We start from the raw sequence: 27,731 nt of genomic DNA, 5'->3' as shown, positions 1-27,731 counted from the left end.
TTGTACTGAGACCTATAGTTGGACAATCAAAGAGAGTCAGAGTGGTTTAGATTTAAGGCATGATCCTTAAAAGAAATTTAGCCTGTAGACCCCAAGATAGCATTCTGCTTAACTTTTGGAATGGGGTGTGATGAATTTCTTTCCTTTGCTTCCTGTGAACTACTGTTTCCTGTGCTTTTCATAAAGATATTATATGTGAATTGTGAATAAATTGCTATAATGGTCCCTTGGGTTCTTTCAGATTATATACCTCATGTCATTTCCATTTAATCTTTTCTGAGTGGAGGCTGTAGAGAATAGTACAGGGTGTTCAACTAGTCACGTCTAAATTATTCCACCTGAACTAGAATTCACTGCATTATCACTTTAAGTCAAGACAGGCACCTGAAGCAATTTCAAACAATCCCCAGCTTTTGTCAACTTTCTAGGCTTCAAAGAAAGTCCTTATAAACCAGGTCAATTGTTATGTTGTTAATTACCATGGAAGAAGGCAGTCTAGGTCACCCATTAGTGAGATTCATCTATGTGTGTGTTTTACGTCGCTAATCTACATTAAGGATGACATCATAAACACTTTAGAGGAACAAGAAAGAATTTACCTTTCAAATCTCTGGATAGAGAAAGAGTTCATAACCAAACAAGGGACAGAGAGGATCCCAGAAGACAAAATGGAAAATTTTGATTATGTAAAATAAAAAAAAATGCACAAGTGAAACCAATGTAGCAAAAATTTGAAGGGAAATAGGTAAATGGGAGAAAGTCTTTTCAGTTAAGTTTCTCTTAGAAAAGTCCCATTTCTAAGACATATAAGGGATTGATTTGAATATATAAGAATGAGCCATTCCCCAATTGAAAAGTGGTTAAAGGATTGAATAAGCAGTTTTCAGAAGAAATCCTAGATCTAAATAGGCATATGGAAAAAAAAAACATTCAAATTGCTACTAATTAGACATACATAAATTAAGACAAGTTGAAGTTTCCAGCTCACACTGATAAGATTGGCAAAGTTGATTAAAAAGGAAAATAATAAATGCCAGAGGACCTGCAGGAAAAAAAAGCATATTGACACATGATTGATGGAGCTGAGAAATGGTCCAGTTATTCTAGATGGCAATTTATAAACTGTGTTTAAAAAGTTACTAAACTGTTCATAGCTTTTGACCCAGATACCACTACTAGGCCTATACCCTAAAGAGATGAAATAAAGAGGAAAAGTACCCATATGTACAGAAAATATAGATAGCAGCTCTTCATAGTAGCAAAGAACTGGAAACAAAGGGAACATTTATCAATTGGGAAGTGGTTGAACAAATTATGGTATGTAAATGAAATAACATTCTTTTGTGACATAAGGAATGATGAAGGGGATGTTTTCAAAGAAATATCTGAGATAAATTTTATGAACTGGTGCAGAAAGAAGTGAGAAATAACTACAACTGCGTAAAAACAAACAACTTTGAAAGCTGTCACTGTGATCAATGAAATGACTTACTATGACTCCAGAGGAACAATGATGAAACATGCTACATTGTCCCCCAATCCCCAGAGAGCTCAAGGCATAACATAAGACATTTTTTTTAATATACCCAATGTAGGAATTTGTTTTGCTGGATTGCATATTTGTCATAAGAATTTTCCTTTTTCCTCCCAACGGTAAGAGAAGGGGGAGAAAATTTAATTTTTTAATTTAAAAATTAAATTTAATAAAAAGAGATAACTTTGTAAAGAGAGAAAACAGAAAGAGATTATTTATGGGTAACCTCAGATTTGGTTATTAGAGATGAGGATTCATTTGTACGAGAAAAGGATTAGTTGCATTACGCTAGAGGTAATTAAAGGTCATAAAATCTTGAGGCAAGAAAAATATGACCCATGAATATAGTAAGAAAAGGAAAGCACCATCTATTCTTTAGTCTTAGAGGGTTTAAGATATTAAAAAAATTGAATAGCAATGGTCTATTTTGAGAGATTTAGAGGGATAATTTTGATGGTCTAGACAGAAAATTGCTTAGAAAAGGAATAGACAATAGTTTCTGAATCAAATTAAACTCTTCTTCACAAATGGAGCTCCTCTTTTAAAAAAGAGTTGAGTTTTATCAGTTCCCAAGGAACTTACAGGGTCAAGACTTGTTTTTATTTAGACCTAGATATAGTCCGTACATCTCCATACAACATAATATATTTTCCCAGTTGTGTGAGTATTGCTTGAACTGAAACAAAGAAATAACCATTATCTTTAACCACTCTACTTTCCCTCCCATTGTCAAGTACTTACCCCTTTTATGGAGTTTTAATATGAATGTTATCATCTACTATCAATTTTGGCTTCAAGGTTCATTAATGGTACTATAGTCTTAGCTAACCAAATGCTTTTGAATATGTTCCTGAAGCAAAGTATCCATTCTTACTGCTGCTTAGTGGCATGGATCTTTATTCAGCTTATTTTTTTTTCCATGTGCTGATCCTAGCTTACACAATATTTCACCATACAAATCATTAAATTCATATTCCATATTAATTTACTTACTAGGTCTCTAAATACTTCATCTATACTGAAACAACCTTTCCAAGAAATTCACTTTTGCTGCAATGGCATGATCATAATCAAGAGGGAAAATAACCAGGACACTTGTTTCAGGAGGCATTCAGCCTCTTTGGACGTCAGAAATTCCAGCATGGGTCAATTCCATTCAATTTGATTGAACAAATATTTACAAAGGGCCTACTACCCACAAGGTACATTCTACCTACACAGGGCACATAGTTCAGTGGCCTTGGAATCAGAAGACATAAGTTCCAACATAAATTCTCTGATGCTTTCTGTGTGATCCAAGGTGAATCACAACCTCTATATCAAGTCAAATAGCATTATTAAGTGACTTCTTTGTGCTGGGTTCTGTACTAAGCACTTGGGGTACATAGAAAGCCAATAAACCTGAAACAGAACAAAAATAAATAGTCTCTGTTTTCAAGGAGCTCACATCTTATAAGGAGAGACAATTTGTAAATTATGTACAAGTGAACTATGTACAAGATAAGTTGGAGATAATTGAGGGAAGTCACTAGCATTAAGTGTATTGGGAAAAGCTTCTTGTACAAAGTAAGATTTTTAGGTAGGATTTGAAGGAAACCAGGGAAACTGGGAGGCAGAGATGGGACTTAACTGCCAAGACAGAAGAAAAAGAAGGAGTTCCTGGACCAGGAGTTCTGGCCTATGGAAATCACAGATCCTTTGAATATGTCCAAGGTCCTTTAAGATGAAGTATCTCTTCCTTTTCAAATTTCTCTTTGCTCTTCAAGAGGATTCTTCCATTCAACAGAGGACTTCATCTCATTCTTTCCCAAGAAAACTCACTTCAACATCATTCCCAATTGCCTCTTCCTTCACTCCAGTGCCTGATGAAGAGATTTTTTTTCCTTTGCCAAGACCAACCTCTCTTCTTGAGCCCGAGTCCCTCTTTCTAACCGTCCTTCTCTACCAGAGCTTGACTTTTGATAAATCTCTTTCTTTCATTAATCTTTTCATCTCTCTTCCCCCTCCACTACTGGATCTTTCCTGGTTGCCTACAAACATTCCCAGGATTCTCTAATCCTAGAAAAATAACCAACCCCCTCCAAAAAAAACCTCTTAACCTAATCTTGTCATCCCCTCAAATGGTCATCTTGTATATTGCTTCCCTTTTCTCATTCTCAGTGCAGTGCTTAGTACATAAACTCCCGAGTGATGACTTCAATGACCCCTTTCCCAGTCCTCATCTTTCTTGACTTCTCTGCAGCTTTTTACACTGTTGGCCACTCCCCTCTTCCCAAATTCTTTTCTCTCCCCTGGTTTTTTCATCACATTGTTCTCTCATTTTTTTCATACCTCTCTAAACCATTCCTCAGCTTTCTTCTTCTGGAATTGACATATCCTACATTATGAGTGGCTAGGAACCCCAGAGTTCTGTCATAGACAGTTTTCTCTTTTTCTTCTATACTTTCTTGGTGATTTCTTTAAGCTTCCATGAGATTAATTATAATATCTATGAAGATAACTCCCCAATATATGCATTTCCCTCTTATCTCTCTCCTGATCGTGAGCCCTTAGTTATCAGCTGCCTGCTGAACATCTCTACCATGATGGTCCACAGGCATCTAAAATTCAGTATGTTCAAAATGGAACTAATCATCCTCCCCAAATCCCAAACCTATCCTACTTCTTAGATTTCCTATTTCGGTACACTGTCCTTCTAATCATCTAAGTTTGAAACCTAAACATCATCCTTGAATCTTCCTCTCCATCCACCTCCCCCTCATCTAAGTAGTTTCCATGTATTAGCAATTCATCTTCCATAACACTTAACATATTTGTGGACTTTTCACGTACCCACCAGGTTTAAACTTCCTTACCTCTCACCTAGACTACAATGGTTCCTAATTGGTCTCCCTGTCTCCAAGGTCTCCCCCTCTCCAATATATCCTCCACACAGCTACCAAACTAATATTTCTAAAACACAGGCTTGACCAGCTCATTTTCCATCTGTAGTATTTATTTGAGATATTGGCCCAAATAAATGCCCAACTCTACATCATAATCTAGTCAATGGGCATGCTGTATTGTCTTAAGTTTTCCAGTGTGAATCATTAGGCATAACCCTCTTGAGTTGACCATGAACTTCACTTAGGAGTCTCTGCAGTGTTCTAGGGATTGATGGCAGTCAATTCAATGCCATCTGTAAATGAGAGGATCTGGAGGATCACGTACTTGGTGGGAATTCATTCTTCCTTTTGAATTCTTCGTAAGACATCTTCCATGACAGTGCAAAAACTCCACTAGCCTGCCTTGGGTCCCTGGGCTTCTGATTCTGATAACTGTTTCTATGGCTACTAAGACCTTCCCACCTCCCATGCCATCTTACATGCCCCATTCGACCTCTAGGTATTTTGAATCCAGATCCAGTTCTCTGTTTATGACATCATATTACATCTCAACAAGATAAGATGACATTCATAGCCAATTCCTTTCAGCAGTGACTGAGCACAGATTAGCATTTAGTTTGGGTTCTGTACTATGATTGTGAAGGTGCCTTGCATCTTTGGAGTTTAGTTCTGATTTGTTCTGCATTGTATAGTTAACCACATGAGTCTTAATAAAACACTCTCCCCTCTCATCTTCCTTATAGTCTAAAGTAACTGGAAAGAAATTATTTCTCATTTTTCAAACCTCTTGATGATTTTTTCTACTTTCTTTTCTTCCACCAGAGTTATGCTTTTAGAAAAATAAGTGCTGGTTATGATAAAAAATCCCTTAAGGAAAAAGTGACTGATTGATAGCCTTTCCTCACCACTTTCCTCAGCTTAGTCCACCACTAATTTTATCAGGCTTTCATTTTCTTTAATTTCAGAACACATACTGCACTTTAAGAGTCAATGTTTTAGCCAGTACCTTTTAAATAAATACTAGAATGAGGCATACACAGTTTATTACTGCACAGGGTCCCAGAAATTCTCTCTGATCCAAATAATGCCTTCTCCCAATTGCTCTTTCCCTCTTCATTGCCACCTCCAAATTTTTATTTTTTGAGTACTCTCTATAGCAACTTTTCTCATAATATAATGGAAGATGAAATTAATTTCTGTGAAGTCGCAGAAAATACATTATAAATGAAGAAGAGGGAAAGAGGAAACAAATGGCCTGTGGGGGGATTATAAGATCAAAGGATCATATATTTAGAACTGAAAGGGATCTTTGAGGTCATCCCATTCATTCTATAGATGAGGAAACTGAAACATAGATAAGAAAAGTGAATTATCCAGTGTTGCTTAGCTAATGTGTGAGGTAGAATTTGAGCTTGGGTCTTCCTAATTCCAAGGCCAGTGCTCTACTGTCCCAATCTATTGTGGGGATATGAGGACAATGGTCATGGTGGGAGTGAGGGAGGGCAGAAGGGAAGGAAGGGGATAAAACTGTTCTGGGAGAGGAGAATGGAAGTCCCCTCTGCCATAGGCACTGCACTGTAACCTTTGACTTACCCCTTAAGTACTTCAAGATACTGTGGACCTAGTGCTTCCGGCCCTGGACTCCTTAGTCTTAGGGGATACACATCTCTCTGGCCACAAGGTTGCCCCAAACCAGCCTTGTTGTTGTGTCATTTCAGTCATGTCTGACTCTTAGTGACCCCATTTTGGGGGTTTCCTTGGCAAAGATAATGGTGTGGTTTTGCCATTTCCTTCAGTTCATTTTACAGATGAGGAAACTGAGACAAACAGGATTAAATGACTTGCTTACCACCATCCAGTCAATAAGTGTCTGAGACCAGATTTGAACTCAGGAAGATGAGTCTTCCTGATTTCAGTCCCAGCATGCTATCTAGATACCTAGCTATACTACCTAGCTGACCCCCAAACCAGTCTTGGGTTGTGACAAAGACCTGGCTGGAATGTCTGGTGTCAACATTGCTCTCATACCGTGAACACAGCTGTTCCAGGGGCCAGGCAATGCCAGTCTCAAGCAAAAGATCCCTTAAGATGACTTGGCATCATCTGGCACAACAGACATCTTGGCTCTGACTTGAATTAAAAAAAAAAACACAAAGATAAAACTGCTTTCCAGAGCAGAAAGACCTCTTGAGGGACTATGAACATTGGCTTCGGTGCATTGCATGTGGCCTGCCAGTTGGTGATCTCCTGGGTAGCATGTTTCATTTGCACTCCTAATTAAAGCCCAAATTAAACCCAGTCACAACATCCACATGAAAAAACAGCCCTTCAGGAAAGACTTACCATTGACTATCTGCTCAAAACTGGGGCCAGGATAAGCTCTCAAATCCAAGGAATGATCCTTTTTCTATCAGTTTTGCTATGTAAATTCCCAAGAACAAAGCTAGCTGTTCACAATCAATACTAAGGGCTGCTATGCTTTTATCTCCGTCTCTGCCCCCAAACCCCAACACATTTGATGACATGAATAAAAGAAAACTAGCCTTCCATCAAACATGGTTTGACTGTGGAATTATAAACTCCCTTGGGTGGGGCAATGGTGACTTGAATCAAAAAATTTTTCATTGATGAACTGAATTTTCAGGGCAGATGAAATCTTGGTAGTGTGAAGGGCAGTATCTCAATAATATTTTTTAATTTTGTGCTTTACTTGGAAATTAAAGTCAGTCTGGTAGAATGAGTAGACAGCTGGCCTTGAAGCCAGAAAGACCTGGCTGGGCTTAAGTACTACCGCTGACATAGATTGACTAAGTAACCCTGGGAAAGTAATTTAACCCCTCAGTACTCTAGGCAACTCTAAGATTCTATGTTGCAGAGATGGTTCTGTCCTGCACTGGTATAGGAACTTCCTTACCTGGGCATTCCTTGTCATATTCTATCTCCTGACTTAGTAGCTTTACCCTGGCTGCCTTCCATGACCAAAATGCCATTTACTCACCTCATCCTCTTAGCCTCCTTCAAGACTCAGCTTATTTCCCATCTTCTGCTAGTGGCATGTGGCATGTGGCCTGCCTCTGAGATTATCTCCCCCTTAATCTATATGTATGGTATGTACATAGTTATTTGTATGTTGTTATCTCATTAGAATGCAAGATTCTTCAGGGAAAATGCCATGTATCTTTCTTTTAATCTCCAGAGTGTAGACTGGCACATAGTAAACACTCAATAAATACTTGTTTATTAATGAAATCACAATTCACTTTGTTATTTCTATCTTATATTTTAGAGAGAAAATAGGAACTCAGGGTAGCTAGGAGTTGTAGTGGATAGAGCACTGGGCTTGGAATCAGGAAGACCAATTTCCTGAGTTCAAATCCAGCCTCAGACACTTCCTAGTTGTGTGATCCTGGGCAAGTAACTTAACCCTGTTTGCCTCAGTTTCTCCATCTGTAGAGTTGGATAAGGAAATGGTAAACGACTCCAGTATCTTTGCCAAGAAAACCCTCCAAATGGGGTCACAAATAGTCAGACATGATTAAGGTGAATCCACAATAACAAGAACTCAGTAGGTTGTATGGCAGAAATCTAAGAAACTAGTTCTAACATATGCCCTCCCTGTTACTTTTGAGCTAGTCACAATAAGTGACAATAAGTCCAGCCTCAGTTTCTTCACGAACAACATGGTGCTTAACCTTTCAAAGAGAATGTGGAAATTAGTTAAAATAATCAGTATGGGATGAGGGCAAACTCACAAAGCCAATGTCTGCAGGAAATGTACTTCCTTCTCCAACTGCACAAACATGAAGAACTGAATGGAGAAAAACATTTCTGGAGTTTTTAGTACATGTCAAGCTGTGTGTGAAGGACTGAGGATACAAGTGCAAAAGGAAGATATCTCTGCTCTCAAAGAGATGACATTCCCATGAGGGATGACAATACAAATAGAGGTGTGGGTGCCACAGAAGGTGTTCTAGTGTGAAAAGTTGAAGAGATGATGAGTTGAATGATAGGGAAGTTTAATGAGATGCCATTTACAAAGGCAATGGTCATGTTATGGTTCTCAGAGTAAGCAGTGGAAAAGGAGGTAGATAAAGGGGGTGGAAGAGATACACATGAGGATGGAGCAAGAGGTAGAACAGACTAAGATGTGAACACATGGTTCCAGGGAGGTCAGGACATAGTGGCTTAGCTTCTCTTAGGCATGGCCTCTGACAATCTGATTCAGAAGGTGGAGCAATAGCAGCATCAGTGGTAGGGTAGGAAATGAGAAGTACCCCTTCCCTGAGTTAGTCATTGAGTGCCAAACTCTTCTCCCAGTTCTACCTTCCCGCATTGACATTTCTGAAGGGGCCGATTGCCTGTGTTCCTCATGGCCCAGGGACCAGCATGAGGTAGGATTCCGGTTATAAGTGGCACACGGAACTACATACCAGTCTCAAGGTATCTGTCAGTTTATCTCCAGGTGCCAGAATTCCAGTTAGGGCTTTGTCAGTAGAACCTTTACTCTACAAAATGTGCTTCAACACATGGATTTTGTTTAGATTGTGTCTCTTAATACAGAGCTATTCCGCATATCCATGGCAGCATTAGGGCTCAAGTTCTCTGAAGAGTTTTAGCCTTTGTTTTTCCCCTACTAGCACCATCATAGGAGATCCTGCTACAATTATTAAACTTGCCAAAGATGAAAAGTGTATTGTGGCTGAATTATACTTAATTAAATATTTTTACTATTCTAATTCTTGAACCCCTCCTCACTCAATGGAGAGCAGGCAATATCAGGTACCAAATGAAAGAGATTGGAAGGAAAATAAAATACTTCTTGGTCATGTGGAAGGAAAGAGAGGATGACTTTAAAGATTAAATTAATGGAGAAGATCTGAGGTTCCTGTCAACAACTAAACCATGAATGGAAAAGTGGCAGCACCAAGAGCCTCCTTTGACTCTCAAGTTCCTCAATCCACCAATGTGAATAATGACTTTGAAGGACACTGTCTTGGATGGAATTCAGAAACTGTATTTCCTTTACTCCTGGTAACAGCCATGCTAGGGCTAAAACAATGCAACTGTGTTTTTCCTGGAATTAGATCATGCCTATATAATAATTCAGGGTCTTTAAAAAAAAACTGAAAGTGCAGAGCTCAGTGAAAGATATACTGTTATATGCAGTTTGTTGCCTTTACTGGATTATGCAAAAAGTAAAACAGGTTTCTCTGTGATACAGAGAAATTTGGTTGTGTCAAAATTATATGAGGAAATGTGGTTTGCAATAGGTTGGGGCTTGAGAGTCATTTCTGATTGGGTATATTTATACTTCTGATTAGGTATATACACACCTTCCCAGGGGTTCTTATCCTGAGGTCTGTGAACATTTAAAAAAAAGTATTTTGATAACTATGTTTCCATACAATTGGTTTCTTTTGTAATTCTATGTATTTTATTCTACTAATTTAAAAACATTCTGAGAAGAGATCTATAGGCTTTGCAGATTGCCAAAAGAGTCCATGACAACCAAAATGTTAACAATGCTTGCCTTAGAATAATGCAAACAGTGTGGCCATCTAGAAAGAGGCCAGGCTGAAAAATAGAAGGTCTCCTATTCTCTGAAAATCATAGAGAGTTTGACAGTTCCCAACTATTCTCTCTAGAGTGGGGTGAAACATATTATAACTTACAGCATGAATGCTGGATATCTCAGAGCCTGATCCTTTTTGGTGAATAGGATAAGGTTAATTGTTATCTATGGCATTTTTTTAAAGTAAAAAATAGGACAAAACTGCTGTAGACATTTTGACATAGGTCTCAGCTACCTATTTAGGCAAACTTACTCATGTGGCATTTAATATTCAAGAACAAAATGGGAGGACAGTACAAATTCAATTGGAACTTTAGCCTACATACAGAGTGGATTTTGTTTCCTTTTTTTCAGCTTCAGTATCCCTTTTATTATAATGCTTGTGTTCAGACAAACTTGAATGAATGCATCATGTGGGTTGATCAGTATCCATTTGTTACATTAGACTGGCTTTCTATGCTCCATATTTTGGAGGCACTTTCCCAAGTCATCCTTACCCACTCTCCTGCCACAATTTAATACAAAACAAGGCTAGATAGATGCATGAAACACAGTCTTACCCTGGGATCTGTCTCCAACTTCTGCTTATGGGGCAGACTTCGTCTTCTCTTAGTCTTGGCAAGGCCATTGTGGTAAAAGTGGTACAAGCCTCCTGTGAAGGGGAGCTGGAGAGAAAGAACAAACAAGGGCATGATTAACCTCTTTTAAAAACCTAATGATAGCAAAATTAAAAGCTCTTGGAACCAGTTTGATATGGATATAGGTGATCTGGGGAAACTAAAGCAGCAGTCTCTGAATTGCTTGGCTAAATGAACATCTACCTCTTGTCCTCCTAAACTTGGGCTAAGGCCAATGTACTCACTACCTCTTCTACACTTTTACTGTACTAATCCATGTATATACCCATCCTACCTCTCTGCATTTGCTCATACTGTTTTCCTTGTCATAATTCCAGAACCATAGAATCTGAGAGTCAAAAACAAACTTTTTCTGGCCATCTAGTCCAACCCATAATCAAAAAGAAGTCCCATTCTGATATATTGAACAAGTGATTATATGTCTCTGTATGAAGTCCTCCCAGGACAGGAAACCCTCCACCTCTTAGGACAGCCCATTCCACTTCTGGACAGCTCTCATTTTTTATGAAGTTTTTCTAATCATCCAATCTAAATTTGCCTCCTTGCACCTTCCACCCATAAATTTTGCTTCTACCCTCTGGGTCCAAACAGGGAAAATCTAATACTTTATATGATGGAACTCCAAATACCTGAAGATAGTTATAAAGTCCTCCCCTCCCTCAGGTCTTCTTTTCTCTAGCTTAAACATGTAAGAGACTCTAACCCTCATGTAAAAGACTCGAGGTCCTTTATCATCCTGATTGCTCTCTGGAGTGCTCCAGTTTACCAATATCCTAAACCAATAACCATGGTGCCTAGAAGTGAACGTAATACTTTATGGTGTCACAAGGACAGTCTACAGTGGGGTTTTGTAACCTTCAAATGAAATAATATTTGGTACTACATATGCTAGCTACTATTAATGTTAATATTCCTATTCCTAGAAGTTATGTCTCTCTTAATATAGCCCATGATCATGCTAGCTTTTTTGGTTGCCACATTACACTATTAACTTGCGCTCCCCTATATCTTCTTCTATCTTTTCAGAATAACTGCTGTCAAAACATGACTCTCCCATCTTATACTCAGGAAGTTGACTTTTTATACCCAACTACAAAACTTTACATTTATTGCTCTTCAATTTTATCTTATTAGATTCAGTTCCATTCTCTAGACTGTCCAGATTCTTTTTCATTTTGGCAGTAATTGTGATAGGATCAACATCTACCAGAGTTTCCTTTTCCCTCTACAATATGGTTTATGAAAAGGAGGCATATCTAGGGCTTGATTGGCTTGGGTATAGGGCAAAGTTCAAACTGTGCCTCCCCTGATGCAGTTTCCTTGTGTTTTCTGGCTGTATTAATATAGCTTCCTGGTCACCTAGGAGCATGAAAGCTCCCATCCACATGGGACTGGGATGTTTCTGACGTGCCTGAAGATCATAAGAGTTGCCATCCCTTCTGTGTTGATCAAACAAGTTTCCACATAAGGGGGTGTGTGTCTATATAAGTGCACTGAATCCTTGTTTCACATCTTTGCTGTGTTAACACTAGGTAAACCTCCTTTTATTCACTGTTCATTGACCTATGAGTGCTACATTTCATCCCACATATATATAAAACCTGAAGAGAGCACCAGCATAAAGCTTGCCTCTAATAGCTATCCATTGTGCTAGCTATCCCTCCCAACTTTGGGTTGTTTGAACGATTGATGAACACACCAACTATGCTTTTATCCAAGTCATTGACAAAAACATTAAACACCACAGAGTAAAGAAAACATTGCTGGGATATAACTTGGGAATCCTGCCATGTTGACATTAAACCATTAACAACTTTTAATCTAGCCATCCAACCAACTCTAATTTCATTTTATTGGAATTATTGGTATTATTGTTTAATCCATATATCTCCATTATCTCCACAAGAATAATGTGAGATATTTTATTAAAAGCTTTGCTAAAATCAACATAAATTATATCCACAGCATTCTCCTAATTTACTAGCTTAGTAATCTTGTCAACAAAGGAAATGAGGTTAGTTTGGCAAGACCTTTTCTTGATGAAGTCGTGCTGACTTTTTGAGATCAGTGCTTCCTTTCTCACATGTTCACTAACCTTTTTAAAAAATGAAGCATGTTAGAATTTTGCCAGGAACCAAAATTAGGCTCACTGGGTTACAATTTCCCCTTCCTTTTTTAAAATTGTGACAACATTTACCCTTCTTTAATATTGTGGTTGATCTTTTTTCCCCCATGATCTTTCAATATCACTGATGGTAGCTCAGAAATCATATCTGCAATTTCTTTTAACATCTGGTTTGAATTCTTCTAGGGAAGCTAGGAGTTCCATTATGATCTTCTTATTTATCTTGGGTATAAACTCCATTAGTCTGGAATACCCACAATGCTTTCTTGTTGTTATCTAAACTCTATCATTCCTTTAAGGAATGTTAAAGTCATAGGATCCTATGTCTTAGAGCTAGAAGGATCTTAGATGCCAGTGATATTTAAGTATAACTCAGATACTCAGATTCCTTGTAGAACAATAGATATAATTTTTTTGCTGGTCTGGGACAAAAATAGTGGAATTGTGCTAGAGATGGGCAGTGCCAAAGAGGAGAATCTGACCTCAGGTGCAGGGAAATCAGAGATTGCTAGGAGAGTGAGCCTGAGAAAGAAAAACCATGGCTATAGCATGTTGGGGCAGATGACTGCACTAAAAGGCACTATGTGATGGCAAAAGACAACAAGGCATATTGGTTAATCATAGATCAGAACACAAGCCAGGAGAATGGCAAACATATCACTCCTTGGATCATGCCACTTTGGAAGAACTGAGGGCTTGCTGACACCCAGAACTAGCTCTGAAACAAAGCACCTGGAAAGAATGCAAGTCTTTCTTGGATAAGAGTGTGGGAAGATGAGGCTAGAGATGTCTCTTTTGCCTCCCTTGCAGCAATGCACAACTATAGTCCCTTGCTACATGGTGTCCCTCTCTCTACTTGGGGTGCCATATCCTTACACATGGGTGTTCTGTTTGTAGAAAGGTAATTTTTGGTTGCTTGTAGTTTGCAAGCTTTTTGAGGTTTAGGGACCAATTTTTTTCTAAAACCTGGGACAGTTTGTCCTGTATGGTTTTCATTTATGATTTCTTGAAATATAGATCTGAAAAAAACAGGCTTTAAAAATAATGGTTTTAAAGGAATCCAGTGATTCTCTGGACCAGCCCATTGTTTTTCAAATGGAATTACTTGACTAATACTTTAGACCCAAATCACTTTGGCTGTTATTGAATGGCCAATAATAGCCCCCAACCCAATCCTCTATGGCTCATTGGCTCTATGACCCTGCAGGAGGGCCAAGGGGCTATGCTCAGGTATTGTAGGACCCCAGATGGCTACCTCCAGATTGGTTCCTTTTCCAAGGGAGTGGCTGAAGGTGACACAGTAGACCCAGCCTTCAGGTCCCTGGAAGCTGTCTGGTTGTCAATTCAGACCAACTTCCCAGTGCGGGTCATCCTGAGTGAAATTTTCCTGAAAAAGGCTGACTTAGCATTGGAGGGTGAAAGGAGTGGAGCTTTCAGGCTATAAAGCCCCATTCCACCCCAGTGTCTCCCCCATCATCCTGTGGGGAATCTGTGCCCTTGCTCCAGAGCCTAGAAGAGTACTAGATCTGGAGGTGACAAGACCAAAGACAGCCCTGGGGGCAAAGGAGAGGACTGGGGTGGTCTCCAGGGGGCCTCCCTTCCTCCAAAGCCTATGGTAAAGTGGAACTGAGAGCCCCAAGGCACACATGGAGCTAGTGGGAATGAGGAATCCTGGAGGGAAAGATGAGCCACATGGCTCTGAGGCCAACCTTGGCCTTCACTCCACATTATTTTTGAAATGTTTTGATGGCATAGAATGAGTGCAAAGAGCAATTGTTTTGTTCTGGTCACTTTGAGGGTCTTCCCCTCCCAAACTGGTATTGTTGTGATGGTAAATCAGGTCATCTTCTATCTCAATTTTTACCTAGCCTTTCATCATTGAATGGACATTGCCCTAGACAAATTAGGCTTGGGAAAGACCTTCATTTAGAAAGGCCAAGGTCATCTATTGCATCATGGGCCATCCCCAGTCACCTTGACTTTTGTCTTGCCACTAGACTTCTGATGACTGGAGGAGAGAGTGAGGCTGACAGCTTTTCTGTGCAGTTCTGCCTCACTTAAATCCAATTTGCACACAAGTCAAGACATCAGTCTTGTGACATCATTGGTCCTCTTCAAGAAGAAGGATGAAGAATAAGAACGACAACCTCCTACATTTTATAGATGAGGGTAAAGGCCCAAGGAAATGGAATGAGTTGCCTAATATTATACACACAGTAGGTGAGAGAAGTGGGATTCAAATTCAAGTCTCCCGACTGTTGACGTTGAATTAAAAAATATACTTCCTCCTACTTTGCATTACAATCCGAATATCTTAGAACTGGAAAGAGAATTTGAAGTCAGTGTTATATAGTCTACTGGACTAGAAGTTAGGAGACCTGGGCTCAAATTCTCCCCCCGATACTTATGTGATCTCATATAAATTAATAAAAGTCTTCTGTAAAATGGGAATAATAATAGTTGCATTACCCATCTCACAGGGTCATTGTAAAGATCAAATAAGCTAATACATATACATAAAGTGCTTTGAAAACCTTAAAAACACTATAAAATATTAGTTATTATTTTATTTATTCTAGTGGTTCCTAACCTATGAACTATGGATTCTGGTGAGTTCAGTACTTATTGTAGGAGGGACATAAATACAAACCATATACAAATACATGGTGGGTACTCAGTAAGTAATTATTGATTGACCATTTTCACCCCACCTAGTCTCCTCCCTCTCCCCATTATTCTCTCATTAATAGATTGAGAATTAGGCATGAGTCTTACAGCTATTTAGTTCAGCTATGGTAACGAGAGATAGCCAGTATGATCATACGGCACCAAAGTAAGCAAAACGGGAAGCAGGTATCAAGACTAATGAAAAGTTTAATCCATTGTCAGTGGACAGAGCACTGATTTGAAAGTCAGCGGGGCTTGGGTTTTCAGCCCACTTCAACAACTGGAGTACTGTAGGATCTTGGACTGCACATTTCTGGAACTCAGCTCCCCCTTATGTAACATGACTGATCTCAAAGTTTCCTTTCAGTTCTATGATTCTTTGACTCCTCTCCTTTTCCTAAAATTTCCACCATTTCCATGTTAGAGGGAGGTGTAAGAAGGAGATAATCTCTAATTGCATTTTTTTTGGCCAAAGTTTGAATGGTTCTGTTCTCTTGGCTAGGGATGGCTAGTTAAGTAGCAAGAGGATTTTGACAGAAGACACTAACTCACATTTTGGAAAAGTAATAGGATTTTTTTTGTTTTATGATTATTATTTTTAATATAACACAAATTAATAAGAATTATAAAAAACACAGTAACAAAATGTTCCTGTTTATTTCCTTGAATACTTGTAAAATTCAGTGTCTTTAGGGCTATTTTTTGCTATTATTGTCTTTACTTACCTATTTTAGCAATTGTGTATGGGGTTTTTTGGGGAGGGGGAGTTCTGCTTTCTTTTCCCCGAATCACTTCAAAAAAGTATCTCTATATTTCTTTGAATTCTTCAAACGTTATTTCTCAAGGTGCAATAATATTCTACAACATTAATATGACAATTTGTTCAATCATTCCTTAGCCTTGCGACACAATTTTGGTTTTGCTATCAAAAAGTGATAATAGCTGTTCATACTCTTTGATCCAGCAATACCACTATTAGATCTGTATCCCAAAGAGGTTAAAAAAATGCAAAAAGATCTCTTTGTATAAAAATATTTATATGAGCTCTTTCTGTGGTGGCAAAAAAAGGAAATTGAGGGGATACCAATCAATTGAAGAATGACTTAAGAAGTTGTGGTACATCATTGTAATGGAATATTATTATGTTATAAGAAATGGCGAGCAGGCTGATTTCAGAAAAAAACCTGGAAAGACTCACATGAACTGATGCAAAGTGAAGTGAGCAGAACCAAGAACACATTGTAAATAGTAATAACAATATTGTACAATAATCAATTGTGAATGACTTAGCTATTCTAGCAATACAATTCAAGACAATTCCAAAGGACTCATAATGAAAAATGCTATCCAAATCCAGAGAAAGAACTGATAGAGTTTGAATGCAAATTGAAGTGTACTATTTTCACATTTTTTGTATGATTTTCTCTTGTCTGTGTCTTCTTTCACAACATAACTAATATGGAAATATGTTTTCTTGTGATTGCACATGTATAACCTACTTCAAGTTGCATACTATCTCAGGGATGGGGAAAGGATAGGAGGGGGGAAGAGAATTTAGAACTCAAAAAAAATTATTTGTATCTTTTAAAAATTATTTATTTGCTTTTAGTTTTCAATACTCACATCTATAAGATTTTGGGGTTCTAAATTTTCTCCCAATCCCTTTACTTCTCCCTCCTCAAGATGGTGTGAAATCTGATATAGGCTATACATATAGAATCATATTAAATATATTTCTACATTAGTCATTTGGTAAAGAAGAATTAGAACCAAAGGGAAAAACCATGAGAAAGAAGAAACAAATAAACAAAAAAAGAGAAATTAACACGTTTCAATCTGCATTCAGAATCCATGGATCTGAGAAGAGTTAAGTCTATCAAAGTTGGTCATCATACAATGTTGCTATTACTGTGCACAAAGTTCTCCATGTAAGTCTTTCTAGGTTTTTCTGAAGTCTACCTGCTAATAATTTCTTATGGACAATATTATCCCATTACATTCATATGCCACAACTTGTTCAGCCATTCCCCAGATGATGGGCATCCCCTCAATTTCCAATTCTTTGTCACTACAAAAAGGCTGGTATAAATATTTTTGTATATATGGAGGCTTTTCCCATTTTTATGATCTCTTTGGGATACAGCCCTAGAAGTGATATTGCTGGGTTAAAGGGTATTCACAGTTTTATAGCCCTTGGAGCATAGTTCCAAATTGCTCTCCAGAACAGTTGGATCAGTTCACAACTCCACCAAGAATGCATCAGTATTCTGATTTTCCCACATCTCCAACATTTATCACTTTCCCATTTTGTTATATTAGCCTATCTGATGGGTATGATGTGGTACCTCAGAGTTGTTTTAATTTGCATTTCTCTAATCAATAGTGATTTAGAGCATTTTTTTCATATGACTATAGATAACTTTAATTTCTTCCTCTGAAAACTGCCTGTTCATTTTCTTTGACCATTTCTCAATTGGGGAATGGCTTGTATTCTTATAAACTTGACTCAGTTCTCTATATATTTTATAAATGAGCTTTTATCAGAGACACTGACTATAAAAATTGTTTTGAACTTTCTGCTCTTCTTCTAATCTTAGTTGCATTGGCTTTGTGTAAAACCTTTGAAGTTTAATGTAATCAAAACAATCCATTTCTCATTTCATAATATTCTCTATCTCTTGTTTGGTCATAAATTCTTCACTTCTCCATAGAACTGACAGGTAAACTATTCCTTGCTTTCATAATTTGCTTATAGTCTCACCCTTTATGTCTAAATCATGTACCCATTTTGACTTTATCTTGGTATATGGTATAAGGCATTGGTCTATGCCTAGTTTCTGCCATACTATTTTCCAGTTTGGAACTCCAAATTAAAAAAAAAGAATATTAAAAATTGTCTTTACCTGTAATCAGGAAAAAATAAAATATTTAAAAAAGTGTTACAAGGAATATTATTGGCAACAAGGTGACACAAATGGGCCTGGACTCAGGAAGACCTGAGTTCAAATCTAGTCTTAGATGCTTTTAACTTTGTGATCCCTGTCAAGTCACTTAACTTCTGTTTGCCTCAGTTCCTTTGTTATGGGACCATTGGGTTGAAAGGTTTATATATATATTTGTAGGCAATCAGGGTTAAGTGACTTGCCCAAGTCACATAGCTTGTAAGTATCTGAGGTAAAATTTGAACTCAGGTTCTCCTTACTCCAGGGCCATTGCTCTATTCATTGTGCTACCTAGCTGTCCCCTGAATATTATTATTATTTATTATTATTATTATTTGCATTTTGGAAGGCAATTGGGGTTAAGTAACTTGCCCAAGGTTACATGGCTAGTTTTTTTGTGTTAAGTGTCTGAAGCCAGATCCGAACTCAGATCCTCCTGACTCCAGGGCCGGTACTTTACTCACTGTGCCACCTAGCTGCACCCCCCTTCCTGAATATTTTTTATAATACAAATTTTACTCTCCAAAAAACATTGAACATAGTACTACCAACAGTGTATTAATGTCTCTTTTTCTACATCTAAGCCAGGATTGGATTTTGTCAGCATTTATCATCTTTGCCTGTTTTATGGATGTAACTTGCTATCTTAGAGTGTTCATTTTTATTTCTCTGTTTATTCAGAAGTTTGAAAACTTTTATATTTGGTTATTTATCATTTATGTTTCTTCTTTTGAGAATTATCTTTTCATGTCCTTTGTCCATTTGTCTCCTGGAGAAACAGATCCCACTTCTATAAATTTATATCCAAGTCCTTAAATATTTTGGGGCATGAATTTTATCAGAAATATTTATTATAAAGATGTATCATTCCTTCTTACTATACATGCAGATATTCTCTTATGCAAAATATTTTAATTTTTATATAATATAATCTTTCTCAGTCATGGATGTTTAAGAATTTCATATTCCATTTTTTCACAATGCATTTTATGAATATTTGAATTGTCAAGTCATTAAGAATTTATTATAGTGAATAGTGTGAAATATTGTCATGAAACTATTCTCCAATTAGCCCAATAGTTTTTAAAAGATTGAATAGTGATTCTCCCTTCACCTATGGAATTTTGTAATCTTAAGTTTATTTTTTTACTAATCTGAAAATTGACACATTTTGTTTTAGATTATGATTATCAAATATCTTTCACTCTAGTATGTAGCATCAGATAGTTTGTAAATTGTTGCTTTATACTATATTTTGATGACTGGTGGTTTCTTGGATATTTTTTTAAGCATTTGGGGTTAAGTAACTTGCTCAAGGTTACACAGCCAGTTATTTCTGGGTGTGGTGCTAAGTATCTGAGCCCAGATTCGATCCCCAGGTCATCCCGACACTGGGGCCAGTGCTCTTACTTGCTGAGCCACCTGGCTGCCCTTTCTTGGATATTCTTGACATTTTATTCTTCCAAATGAATTTCTCTACTTATATGGCATATCATTAAATCTATAGATTATTTTTGTAATTTTTTCATCTTTACTATAAATTTAATTCTACTATATACATTAAATAGTTCACAGATTATAAAGCTATTCCTCTGTTTTAATGAAAATTATTTTACAGTTGTTTTTATAAAGGTTCTGTGTATATCTTGGTAGAATAATTATAGAATAACAGAATCTTAAAGAAGGAAGGACCCTTTGTGGTCACTCTGTCCAAACTTAAACAACAATAGCATTTGGGTGGTAAAGGATCACTTTTCAAATTGAATTTGAATAAAAATCTATGAACTACAACTATTTAAAGAAGTCAAGTTGAGCACTGAGAGCTAATTTGGAAACCATTTTCTTTACCAACCCTTCATTTTCCAAATCTGCCTGTCTCTTCTGAAGTCCTTGCCTTCAGTCCCCAAAGTAAAGAAATTACCATCTGTGCTACCAACATATTTTGCTACATGGTGGTAATTTGCATCATTGTAGGGAATATCCACATATATGAAATCACAGATTTCCTTGAGTACCTTGAAATACTGATGATTTTTTGTGCGTTGATACTATATCTTATTTTGTTAACACTTTACTATCTTTATTATTTTTGGTTGTCTACTGAATTTTCTAAACAAACCATTGCATCATTTCCAAATAGAGGTAACTTAGCTTCTTTTCCCCCTGTGTTTATTCTTTATTTTTCTTGAAATATTACTATTAGCTATCCTTTCTAAAATAATAGCAATAATATTTCTAAAGCTATTATTTTGTAAAAATGTCAGAAATAATGGTGAGAGTGGATAGCCTTATATAAACACTGTTCTCAGTAGGAAAACATGTAATATTTAAACACTGAATAAAATTCTATTTCTGATTTAGCTAAACTTCTATTCCATTGCTGTTAGTGGTTTTTAACATGCCTGGATGCTATGTTTTATCCATAGTTTTTCCTACATCTTTTGAGAGGATTTACTTATTAACATGATCATGCAATCACAGAATTTTTGGTTTATCACTCTAATTTTTTCCTAACATTTTGTCATTCTTCCTTGCATTATTGGCATGAATACAAGATGGTTACTTAAAAATTTAAATATATGTGTATATATTATTGTGTCCTATTCATATTTTAATATTTTACTTAGCATTTTAGTACTTAGTATTTTACTTGGTAAAATAATATTTACTAATATAGCAAATAGTAAATACTGTTTAATATTTGCTACTAATAAATACTAATATACAATTTTCTAACATAGTATATACTTTACTTGATATTTTAACTATTTCTTTAAGTAAATATTTATTAATCACATTGATCTAAAAGTTTCTCTGTCTTCTCTGTTTCTTATTTGAGGATCAAAGAACTAATTGGTATCATGGGAAGACTAGTAGTCTTCCTTTTCATTGAAAATACTTTACATAATATATAAACATATAATAAAATAAAATACTTTATATAACAAAACAATGTACTATCCTTTAACTGTTTCACAAAATTCATTTGTAAATCTATATGATCCTGTTTAATGAAATATTCAATTCAATATTCAAAAAATGTTATTTTTTTTGTCATAAAACTGAATATAATTAGTAGCTCTTTATAATTATGTTTATCTCTTTTCCACTTGTTAGAATCTTCCATTTTGTTTGTTTTTAAAATGTGTTTCCTTTTTCTTCATTTTGATTAAATTAATGAACAATCTATTAACTTTAAAGGTCTTTAAAGCTTTGTTTTACCCACAAATTCATTTTTCTTTCAGTGTTATTAAATTTTCCTCTACTGTTGATATTTTCTTATTTCATGACTGTTTTGAATAGATTTTGTTGCATTTCTTCTAGTTTGAAAATTGCAAATATCAGCCTTCTTTTTTCTCATTTGTGTAAGGATTCAGGCATATAAAATTGTCTCTAAGAAATGTTTTAACTGCTTTGATATATTGTCTCAATATCAATATTATCTCTGATTTTCTTTTTTGGGGGAACCCAATCAATTATTTGGCAGTTCATTTTTATGGTCTCTTTCTAGACCTGTATCACTCACATTTCTCATAGTGTTATTTTTATTGCATTATGACATGTATAAGTAGTGTTTGAAACGTTTATATTTCTGAATTTATTTATAAATTATTTATTTCATAGGGCATGGTCAATATTTATAAAAGTTTCATGTGTACTTTAATAAAGAGTGATTTCCAAACTACTTCTATTTAGTTCTCTCCATTTATCTGTTAAGATAATTTAAAAATATTTTAATTGTATGTTTTAAATTCTTTGTTAATATATATTTTATTATTATTGTTAAAATCATTCACCAGCATAATTTTATTCTTAAATTTTAAAATATTCAATAAACTTTTCCTTTTAAAAGGTGGTTGCTATGTCATTAGATGGCTATATTCTGACTACAAATCCTAATTTTCTGTAGTCTATAAAAACAGCAGATTTAATTCCACTATCATTTTGAATCTGTATGCATCTTTCTGTTTTAGGTGTAGTTTCTTTAGTCAACATATCAATAGAATATGTTTTTATATTCTTGAAATTTCCATTTCTTTTTATGTGGGAATTCAGTCTAAATAGTTTCAGAAGTTATAACTGTTAAATCTAACATTTTATCTATCATGCTAAGTTCATCAGCTCCCATGGTTTCAATGACTATTACTATGTAGATGATTTTCAGATCAATACATTTGGTCCCAGTCTTATTCCTGAGTTATAGTCCTGCATAAACAATTATCTTTAGTATATCTAAAATTTATGTTGCATAGGTGACATGTCCAAAATAGAACTTATTTTCCCCTAAACTCTCTCCTCTTCCAATTTTTTTTTTTTTACCACTGATAGTAACACCAACCTCCCAGTCTTTGAAGTTTAGAATCTCATTGCTGTCCTCCACTTCTCATTCCACAGACTGAATGCTTTGCCAAATCTTGTCATTTCTATTTTCTCAAGTCTCTAATACATGTCTTCTACTTCTCACTCACACAGCCATCAGCCTAGGTCAGATGTTTCTCACTTGGACTATTGCAATAGACTTTTAATTATTCTTCCTTCCTCAGGTCCCTTTCTACTTCAATCCATTCTTCACTCTTGGAGTCTACTCAATAAATACCAGTAGCTTCCTATTATCTCCAGGATCAAATATAATGTTCTTTCTTTGGCATTTAAAATTCTTTACAACTTGGCCCTTCCCACCTCTCCAGCCTTCTTGTACTTTATTCCCTTCCATGAACTTTATAATCCATAGACATTTCCCTTTCTCACTACTGTTTGCACATGAAACTCAATCTCCCATATCCCCATGTTCTGTCCTCTGTGCCTGGAATGCTCTCCCTCTCTACTCATATATCTTAGTTTCAATTCCTTCCTATAAGACTCTCCTCAAATTCTACTTTTCCCTGCAAGTTTTTCCTGGCCCCAGTCATTCCCAGTGCCACTTTCTCTCTAAAAATTGCTTATTATTCATGTTATCTCTCCCATTAAAAAATGAGCTCCTTCAAGGATAGAGACTTTCTTTGTATTCCCAGGGTGTAATCAGTAACTGACCCATTGTAAACAAAATAGGCTTATTGAATGATTATATCAATTTGTTTCCACAAAAACCTGCAGTTTATCTTATTTCAACAATACTAACCTAATATAGTTGCATATCCATATTCAGATTTATACCTATAACACCAAACTTTATAAGTTTCTATTATTATCTCTGTCTTTTTTCAAAAATTTTAACTCTCTCAGCACAATAAAATTCAACAAACATTTATGAAATACCTACTATTTATAAGGCATATGTAATTCCAATCATTCAACAAACATTTATATTTGCATTAAATTTTCTGCACACAAAGTGCTATGCTAGATACTGAGGGAACACCCATAGTTTTGATAATGTGATTCCCATCCTTACAATATAGCAGAACCTTACAATATAGCAGAAGGCTTCAAGAAGAATAAGTCTATTACTAGCTCACAACTAGATAGATAGAGACCTATGATTTGATGTCTGCACAGAGACAGAGAGCAGTTAGGTGACTGCACAGAAGATTCAGGGTGCATATAGAGACGTTACTAATAAGGATGGAATAATAGATGTTAGGATTGCTCTATGTGCATCAAATATAATTTGCTGATTCTTTAGCAGGTAAGTAAGAAAGACTCCAGGGGAAGCATATTTGTAAAGGGAGGCTGACTTAAAGGTGCACAATGCTCCTGTTCCCCCAGAACGCATAGCATACTTAACTGTCTGGGAAACTGATTTCTGCAATGATAGATAATAATATCTTGTATTTGTTTATTTCCCTTTACATTTCTCTAAGTGTTTTCACATGCACTAATTTTCTCTTTTAATACTCATGTACTTTTCAGTATCAAAAATATAATACAAATGAGACCGAATTATGCATTTCTGACTCCTTTCCCATGAGAAGTAGCATGCAGAAAGTGGATAGAGAACTGGCCTCATAGGCAGGAAGACCCGGATTTAAGTCTTCAGTCCCTCTTACTCTTCAGGCCCCTCCCTCACTCTGGAGAGGGTACAGGGTGGGATAGAATGATGGCACCTAATGGCAAGGTTGTTGTGAGGTTCAATTAAGATAATATTTATAAAAACCCTTAGCACAGTGCCTGGCACATAGTAGGCATTATAGAAAATATAAATATCTATTCCCTTCCCCCATTTACTGAAAACAGTATGCCTCAGAACCTACTTTATTAGTGTGCTACTGGATTATATATACTTTGAGGACAAAGACTAGGTTAGTGCTTAACGAATAGTATTAAGAAGGTCCTTAAGAGATGTTTGTTGAGTTTCATATGTTGGATTTTCTCTCAGTCCAGATCATCTACATAGGCTTATAGGGGGTAGGTATAGACCTTTTTCAGTGCCTCCTCCTTTCTTTTTTTATCGAAACTCTGCTTTCTACCTTGTTTCTGCTGCCTAGGTTATATATCAGACTCAGTGGAGTCTGATTCATGGCCTCATTTGGGGTTTTCTTCACAAAGGTAATGGAGAAGCTTGCCATTTCCTTCTCCAGCCCACTTTACAAATGAGGCAATGGAGGCGAACAGGGTTAAGTGACTCACCCAGGGTCACGCAGCTAGTAAGTATCTAAGGCCAGATTTGAACTCAGGAAGATGAGTCTTCCTGACTCCAGGCCTATCACTCTATCCATTGGTGCCACCTAGCTGCCCTTAGATTATAGGTTATCTTTATTCATAGGACCACAGACTTAGAACTAGAAGGGGCCTCACAGGTTGTCTAGTCCATCCCTCTCTTTTATATCCCATCCCTTTTACAGGTGAGGAAACAGGTGATATAGGTAGTAAATGGAAGAGCCAGAATCAGAAGTCAATGCTTCTGATTCTGAATCCAGCCAGAATACTGTGTGTAGCAGTTCTCAGTCTCTAGGCAGCAGATCTGGTTTGGCAAAGCTACAGGTATTTTTCCTAATATAATTCAGCTAGGTGGTGTAGTAGATAGAGAGCCTATGAAGCAAATTTCAGATTAACACTGGAGCATTCTGGAACTAAAGAGGAAATGGCAATTCCCTTTGGGGCTTATGACAGGGTCAGATGCTCTAAAGTGTGTTTGTGGTAGAGAATCATGCAATAAGAAGTATGGGTGGGAACTTTATTTAAAAACGAAGTACCAACACTTAGGTCCCATGCAGTTTGGAACTTTTATTTAAAAATTCACTTCTAATTATTTTATCCTGATTTTTCTTTCTGAATATACATGCTTTTCCCCCTTGTGATTCAAACCTAGACAGTTTGTGTGGATTGAGAGGCAGTTTGTGAAAGAAAGGAAGGAGGGAATGAATGTTAGATGTGGTCATTAAGTTATATGGGCAGCAGCAAAAGAAAAAAATGGAATGTGTCAGATTTCAGGCCTCAGTATATGTATGGATATAAAGAAGTCTGTATATATTTGACATATGTGTGTATACATACATTATAAATATAAATTACAAATATACATAATGGTCTTCTATCAGGAAGCCTTTGCAATCTAGTCATTCTCCATACTCTATAGATCCTGTGGTCTGGTTTAAGATACCATGATCCTTTTCTCTGAGTCAGGTTCTCAGATGGTGCTTCCCAGAATGATATCCCTTTCCATACTGGCTTATCTCACTATTCAAAATGGCATCTGCCTCCTGTTGACCCTCCCACTAGGTTTTCATTTGCTGTCCTTGCTTAGTTCAATTAATTCAGAAGGCTCTGATGACAGGCAGGCAAATTCTGGGCCCAATCAATAATAAACTCCTTTCCTTAGACCTCCTTCTTATCCTCAGGGCCTTGAGTGATTTCTCAGGTCTCTCTCATTTCTAGACTCTTTCCTACAATTAGAAAAAAAGCATATTTTTGACATTTAATACAAAACATTAAAAAATCTCCATAACTCTTCTGCTTCCCTGACTTTTTCCCCTTCCCCTAAATAATCAGGAAAAAGTCATGTCACTGCAGTAATCATGAGATTTCAAAGTCAGAAGGGGCCCATAGAGGACTTTTAACCATTTTAGAGATGAAAGGATTTACTTAAGGTCACATTGCAAATTAACAGCAATGAACCAATCCAGTAAACCTTTTGTTATGCCCTCAATTTTAGGTCCTTCTTTTCTAATCTGACCAATGATTTACATAGACAACTAGCCTAAAGAAGTGAAATATGAAAGCCACTGGTAACAATTTCCATTTTTATTAAAATTTTTACTTTCCCCAACTGTCATTCTTTTAAGGCTGAATTGTTTAAATTTTCATGTCCGGGGCCTGGTAGCCTATCCTAATTTGGATGGCTCCAGTAATATAATTATGTCTGTTAAGCAGTGGTAAAAGTACTACAGCAGCCCAACACAGGGCCCTTGGGAGACTTCAGGAGGAGTAGCTGGGCCAATGGGAATTGGATTAAACTCAATGACTTAGCCAGCTTGCCAAGAGGTCTGGTGTATGAATAAACAGTTTTCTTTGGTACTGTGACTCTGTGATTTGGTTCTTGTTCATTAAAAATCCATAGGCTCTGAGGAAAATTTACCATGAATTATCCAAATGTATCTTTCAGGCTAAATGTTTTGTGAATATATTTTTACACTAACCCTGCTGACTTACCGAGGGGGAATTTCTGAGTTTCTGACAACCTGATACTTTGAGGGATCTGTAATTTGATCAATGTGGGTATTGTCAGCCTGCCATACTTTCTCAACCTGGACCATTGTTGAATGCTTGTAAGCAGACTTATAACTGCGTACTTATGTCCCCACTATCAGCCACTTGGCCAGCATCACTGTGAAATCAGATGCCTTAGATTTGAAGTCATTTTGTATTTTTGTCTGTTTCATGGCTAAAAGAATCAACCAGATTGTTGCTCAACCTTTTGATTATAAGACTCTCCATGGCAGTCTAGATTGATTCTCAGAGAAGAGACATATTGTGAGGATAATTTGAGCTGGGGCAGTTGGTCTATGGGGGTAGAAAGTGAGCAGCTTCTCACACATTCTATAGCTATCTATAGGCAGCATGTAAAAAGAGAGAGAGAGAGAGAGAGCATGCTGGGGCTTATGGTGACCCATTTCAGTTTAGTGACATAGTAGTATGTCTCTTCTGGTTAGGGGGAAGGATCAAAGGGAGAGAAAGCAAGGGAGATATGAGAGACAGCTTTGTGGCAAACAAGTGTGGTTACAGAGCCTTGGTTTCTTGGGAGATTTTTGCAGTCCCCTTTGTTGTATGTGTGTCCCAGAGGTAGTCACACACATATGCATATACATATATACATATGCACATAAACACACACACATAAAAATACATACACACATATTGGTCTGTGCTAGAAGCAAATTGAAATCTCAGGTATGGTATAGAGCACATCCCAAAACTGGGCAATAAGTACT

The 27,731-nt window shown here is 36.7% G+C and overlaps 1 protein-coding gene across 1 annotated transcript in view; it reads right to left on the bottom strand.

Annotated features, from left to right (window-relative positions):
* PCSK2 (proprotein convertase subtilisin/kexin type 2) overlaps positions 1 to 27,731 on the bottom strand; it is a 331,471-nt gene that overhangs the window by 265,134 nt on the left and 38,606 nt on the right. The window contains exon 2 of the mRNA XM_069075455.1: positions 10,552 to 10,656. Coding sequence (XP_068931556.1) covers positions 10,552 to 10,656 — 105 coding nt within the window. The remainder of the gene's footprint in view (positions 1 to 10,551; positions 10,657 to 27,731) is intronic.

This window comes from Petaurus breviceps, unplaced genomic scaffold (assembly GCF_028583685.1).
Source record: "Petaurus breviceps papuanus isolate PSGF00001 unplaced genomic scaffold, PetGlider_PUasm1.0 90919, whole genome shotgun sequence".
NCBI lineage: Eukaryota > Metazoa > Chordata > Mammalia > Diprotodontia > Petauridae > Petaurus > Petaurus breviceps.
The sequence above is the reverse complement of the archived record's forward strand: the minus strand, read 5'-3'. Positions and strand labels throughout refer to the sequence as shown.